General features: G+C 43.3%; 1 protein-coding gene across 1 annotated transcript in view; it reads right to left on the reverse strand.

Moving 5' to 3' along the window:
• phactr1 (phosphatase and actin regulator 1) overlaps positions 1 to 5,786 on the reverse strand; it is a 550,549-nt gene extending 544,763 nt beyond the window's left edge. The window contains exon 1 of the mRNA XM_078200644.1: positions 5,633 to 5,786. Coding sequence (XP_078056770.1) covers positions 5,633 to 5,771 — 139 coding nt within the window. The 5' untranslated portion in view covers positions 5,772 to 5,786. The remainder of the gene's footprint in view (positions 1 to 5,632) is intronic.
• Positions 5,787 to 6,000: the final 214 nt, after the last annotated feature.

Below are 6,000 nucleotides of genomic sequence, written 5' to 3' on the forward strand. Positions count from 1 at the left end.
CTGGAACAAGCTGCCAGAGGTACTAGTCGAGGCGGGTACAATTTTATCTTTTAAAAAGCATTTAGATAGTTACATGAGTAAGATGGGTATAGAGGGAGATGGACCAAATGCGGGCAATTGGGATTAGCTTAGGGTTTTTTTAAAAAAAGGGCAGCATGGACAAGTTGGGCCGAAGGGCATGTTTCCATGCTGTAAACCTCTATGACTCTATGCATGGGATTGGAGGAAGTGTAATGAGATGGATAGAAAACTGGTGGCAGAGAAGAAACAAAGAGTAGGAATTAATGGGCGCTTTTCAAATTGGCAGGCAGTGACTAGTGGGGTGCCACAGGGATTGGTGCTGAGACCCCAGCTATTCAGAATATATATTAATGATTTGGATGAGGGAACAAAATGTAACATCTCAAAGTTTGCAGATGATACCAAGTTGGGTGGGAAGGTGAACCGTGATGAGGATGCAGAGATCCTTCAGAATGATCTGGACAGGTTGGGTGAGTGGGCAAATCAATGACAGATGCAGTATAATTTGGATAAGTGTGAGGTTATTCACTTTGGAAGCAAAAACAAGGCGGCAGATTACTACCTGAATGGCTGTAAATTGGGGGAGGGGAATGTGCTGCAGGATCTGGGTGTCCTTATGCACCAGTCACTGAAGGTAAGCATGCAGGTGCAGCAGGCGGTAAAGAAGGCAAATGATATGTTGGCCTTCATTGTGAGAGGTTTTGAGTACAGGAGCAGGGATGTGTTGTTGCAACTATACAGGGCCTTGCTGAGGCCACACCTAGAGTATTGTGTGCAGTTTTGGTCTCCATTTCTGAGGAAGGATGATCTTGCTCTCGAGGGAGTGCAGCGAAGGTTTACCAGGCTGATTCCGGGAATGGCGGGACTGATGTACGAGGAGAGATTGACTAGGTTAGGATTGTTTTCACTGGAGTTCAGAGGAATGATGGGGCAATCTCATAGAGACTTATAAAATTCTAACAGTCCAACTTGCCTGGACTTGCAAAATCTCACTGGCTGTCCTGTCTGGAGACAATACACATCTCTTTAACCTGTGCTTAATGCTCTTTCCACTCACATTGTCTGTACCTTTAAGACTTGATTAGCTGTAAAGACTCGCATTCCAATCATTATTCATTATTCTGTAAATTGAGTTTGTGTCTTTATATGCCCTGTTTGCTGTTTGTGAGCTGATCTCCCACTCACCTGACGAAGGAGCAGCGCTCCGATAGCTAGTGGCGTTTGCTACCAAATAAACCTGTTGGACTTTAACCTCGTGTTGTTAGACTCCTTATTGGATTAAGCCAGATTATGGCACTGGGGAATTAGGATAATATTAGAATAGAAGAAATGGACATGATTTAGTTAATGTGAGACTAACTCAAGTGTCTCAGGGCACCTTGTTTGTGTTCACAGAATTTGTACGAAGATATTCAGAAAACTGCAGTCAGCATAACATTAGAACCAACGATCAAGCCCCAAGGTTCTAGGTCAACAGAATTTTACGAATCTCTGCCAGCTGGTTGGCAGATGAGTGGGGCAGCTCTGTATGGCCTTACTGCCAGCCTCTTGCCTGCCCTAACCAGTCTCCATTTTTATGGCAGCAAGATGCAAGATCAGGCCTGCTCGCCCCCCCCCCCCCCCCCCCCCAACCCCAGTGGAGGTTCATAAGTGGCCAATTAATGCAACTCAAGTTGAGTAAGCAAATTTCTCTTCATCTCAGTCTATAATAATCAGACCCTTATCCAGAGATATGTCCCCGAATTCTAGATTCCCTAGCCAGTATAAACAATCTCTGTGTGTCAGGCCCCTTCAGTGTCTTGTATATTTCATTGAGATCATCTCTCTATCTTCTAAATTTCCAAGCTCAGTCTTTCAATGTATAGAATCCCCAAGAGTGCAGAAGGAGGCCATTCGGCCCTTTGAGTCTGCACTGACCACAATCCCACCCAGGACCTATTTTCGTAACCCCTCATATTTACCCTGTTAATCCCCTTGGCACCAGGGTTAATTTAGCATGGCCAATCAACCTAACCTGTACATCTTTGGACTGTGAGGGGAAACCGGAGCACCCGGAGGAAACCCACACAGACATGGAGAGAATGTGCAAACTCGACAGTAAACCGAGGCTGGAACTGAACACAAGTCCCTGGTTCTGTGAGGCAGCAGTGCTAATCACTGTGCCACTCTGTAGGACAATCCAGGGACCAATTTGGTGGATCTTCTCTGTACCACCTCCAATGCAAGGATATCCTTCCTCAATATGGAGACCTGTGGAAATTAAGTTGTAATTCCAGGCCAAATATTTAATTCACTTTGTTCTGCAAGAGTAAAGATGCTCACTTCAAATAAAACACCATGGAGTTGCTGGAACTTGTGAAACTATAGTTTAAAAGTTAAAAACTGTAGATGCTGTTAGGGAAAAATTAGTTACAACAATTGTGGAAATTAAGTTATGACAAACAACTCTATCAAGTAATGGAAAACACTCATTAGCAAACAAGGCCTTCAGTGAAGCCAGCATTTGCGTACTCAGGATAAGCGACTAATCTAAACCTTGTGTTAGTTCCATAAACACTCTGGTCCCAGCCTTGGTCACAGGATGAAAATAATAATAACAAATTTCCAAGAGCAAGATATGGTGAACTATAACTGTTACATTTTCTGTATGAATCGACAGAACACAATCACTGTGTCTGTTCTCCTTGCTAGCAGGTAATAAAAGCTTAAAAGATTTGAGTACTCACTGTGCATTGTCTGGTCAATCCTCAACAGCCCAAAATTGCACACAGTATTCAAGGTGTGGTCTCACCAAAGCCCTGCATGTGGCGAGACTTCTTCATTCAAATATTTGCTTAATGTAGGACTTCAGTACTGCTTGAAATAAAAACGTGCTATCAAAACTTATCTTGCTTTCATCAGGATAGTTGCGGAATGCTAAATTTCAAAAGGAGCAACAATTTATAATGCATAAGAAAAGGGTACTGATTGGCTGGCAGGTCAACTCGAATTGGTTGAGATGTTTCCAGGGGGCAACCATGGTGCATTCTCCGTGGCCCCAGAGTCAATTTGTCAACTAGTTAGCACTCTTTTCTCATGCACTACAAATTATTGTGCCCTTTGAGATTTGGGCAGGAATTCTCCAATGTCTTACTCCCCACCACTGCTGCCATCAAGAACAGAAAGTTGGGGGTGAACCAAATCTCTGTTCATAGCAGCAGGACCGGAGAATCTCAAGTCGTATGCGAGGCTGGAGAATTCCGGCCTTGGTATTCGTGTGAAACTGTCCTGATGAGTGCAAGATGAAAACCTTCGACAGCGTGTCTTTTCTTTTTCAGCAATACTCAATTTCTGTCGTACCAAGTAACTACTTCCTTAGTAATAAACACCAGCACTTGACGACAACTGATGTGAGGCTAACTGGCTATCGTTTCCTGTTTTATCTCTCTCACATTTCTTGACTTAGGAATGAGCAAAGAATACTTTCCTTGCCAGTCAAAGAACTGCCAAAGCCATCAAAGATCTGTGGAAGACTGTCAAAGAACTGTCAAAACATTCATGCCTACTTTTAACAATCCCAAAGTGCAGCTGACCTACCCAAAAGGGTGCTTTAACTCTCTCAAAGACATCCCAGGACCACATACAAAGGTTGCCTTACCTCTCCCTGGCCATCCAAATGAATCCACAAGTTTTGTCCTGCTCTTACCTGGTTTGTTCTGCTTGCTTCGGGTTCAGATACCTACCTCACCAAAATCACACACGAGTGGAGGTAGCTGCTGGATTTATATGGGATATGTGAATCACAAATGCGTTATTTATAACCTGCCACCATTCCACCCCACAAAAATGGTGAAGGCTGGAAGGGTGCAGATGAGACTTCCATTTCAAACAGAGTGCCTGTCAATCAATGGTAATGAATAGGTGCAGAGACTTCTTTCAACTTTCATAGAATAGAATCCCAACAGCACAGAAGGAGGCCATTCAGCCCATCAAGTCTGTACTGACTCTCCGAGAGCATCCCCATAACCCCACGTATTTACCCCACTAATCTCCGAACCTACATGTCTTAGGACACTTATGGGCAATTTAGTATGGCCAATCCACCTAAGCTGCACTTCTTTAGACTGTGCGAGAAAGTTTTGTTGACCTAGGACCTACAAAACTGTATCCCCGGGGTGGGAATGGTGATCAACCACTTCCCCATAGAGAATAAAAAAGAATCAGATGCAAATTCTTTGCAGATCTTTAATTGGATTTGAGGTTTCAGAACCTGGCATCTGCCCACCCACTCAGCTGCAGCAGTATCAAGTAAAGAAACAAAAGATGTGTTTAGAGGAGGCGTATGTAGGAATAGCAGGATCAAGGGGAAACAGAAAACAATGAAGATGAACAAAATAAAAGAGATAAAGCTAAATCCTGTTGGAGAGAAGAGCAGAACTTCGCCAAAGTGGGCATTCCTAGAATATTTCTGCTTGACATTTCTATCATTTTCAGCTTTTACTTCAGATTTCTAGCATCAACAGTATTTTGTTTTTGTATCCATCATAGAATCATAGAATCCCTACAGTGCAGAAGGAGGCCATTCAGCCCATCGAGTCTGCACCGACCACAATCCCACCCAGGCCCTATTTCTGTAACCCCACACGTTTATCCTGAAAATCCCCTGACACAAGGGTCAATTTAGCATGGCCAATCAACGTAACCCGCACATCTTTGGACTGTGGGAGGAAACCGGAGCACCCAGAGGAAACCCACACTGACACAGGGAGAATGTGCAAACTCCACACAGACAGTGACCCAAGCCGGGAATCGAACCCAGGTCCCTGGCGCTGTGAGGCAGCAATGCTGACCACTGCTAATCATAGCTGGAGTCTGGATCATAGACCACAGAGAACAATTGAATACTTTTCAAAGCTTGAGATTTCTAACATGAACTGCCAATTAGTTTGTGCCAACTGAAAGAAAGCTCACAACTGGAACCAGATATCAAAATTTAGTATTGAATCGAACATGGATGTAAAAATAAACCTTAATAAAAGTCAGCCCTTCTCATGGATGGAAGCAAGGTTTATCTGAGCAGTAAACACAAAATAGGCCACATCTATTCTCAGTTTGAGCTGAATTAGCTGATCTCAACTGGGCCCCAGTAGAACTGCTGTAAGTGGCACGGTTAGGAAAGAGAAAAACAGCAGGAGTTCCTGTGCCTGATTCCTGCTGAAAGTCCATGTGGATGAATGTTGAGGGGGTAGCTCAGCTCTCATGTCTTCTTTAAGTGAATCACTCGGTCAGGACTTACTTCCAATACCCAAAGTCAACAGTTACACACAAAGAGGGTAATGTGTGCCTCTCAATTCTGAAATGACATATGATGCACATGGAGTCTGTAAACTCAGTGGGTGGGGATGGGGGGGTGGAGTAGATGGAAATAGGAAGCAGAATAAACACAACGCATCACATTACGTTTTGATAAAGGTATATAAGTTTCCCCAGACCATAATAAGCTTAGAAACACAGAAAGATTGCTTATTTATTAAGTTTCTGCCCTGCTCCATTTCCTCAGTCCAAACATTGTACTACTATTTGAGGATCCCCAGATTCAGAATTGATTTGAGTAATTTGTCGAGATGCCTACCTGCAGATGTCTGTTTAAACTTTTCGCTTTTCTTCTTCCTCCACTTCCATGGTTTAAACAGCCTTCCTAGTGTAGCAAATTTGCTTCTTCTTCTGATAGGTGGTGTGTGAGTTCCTGGGACCAGTGACTCAGAACGCATTGCAGCCAGCCTTTCTACTTCTTCAGCTGAATTGAGGAACACAAGAGAAAGTTCAACAATGTAATGACAGAACACTTAGTAAAGCTACTTTCCATCACTCTCATTGTCATTAATGTTTCAACTGTAAATTATTATTGGGAATTTCCCAATAAAGCTAACAGCTTTATTGGGAACTTACCTGCTGGGCTCATTTATACTGTGTCACTCTTTCTAGAAACTATCGGGTGAC

This window comes from Mustelus asterias, chromosome 2, assembly GCF_964213995.1.
Source record: "Mustelus asterias chromosome 2, sMusAst1.hap1.1, whole genome shotgun sequence".
In the NCBI taxonomy this organism is placed as follows: Eukaryota; Metazoa; Chordata; class Chondrichthyes; order Carcharhiniformes; family Triakidae; genus Mustelus; species Mustelus asterias.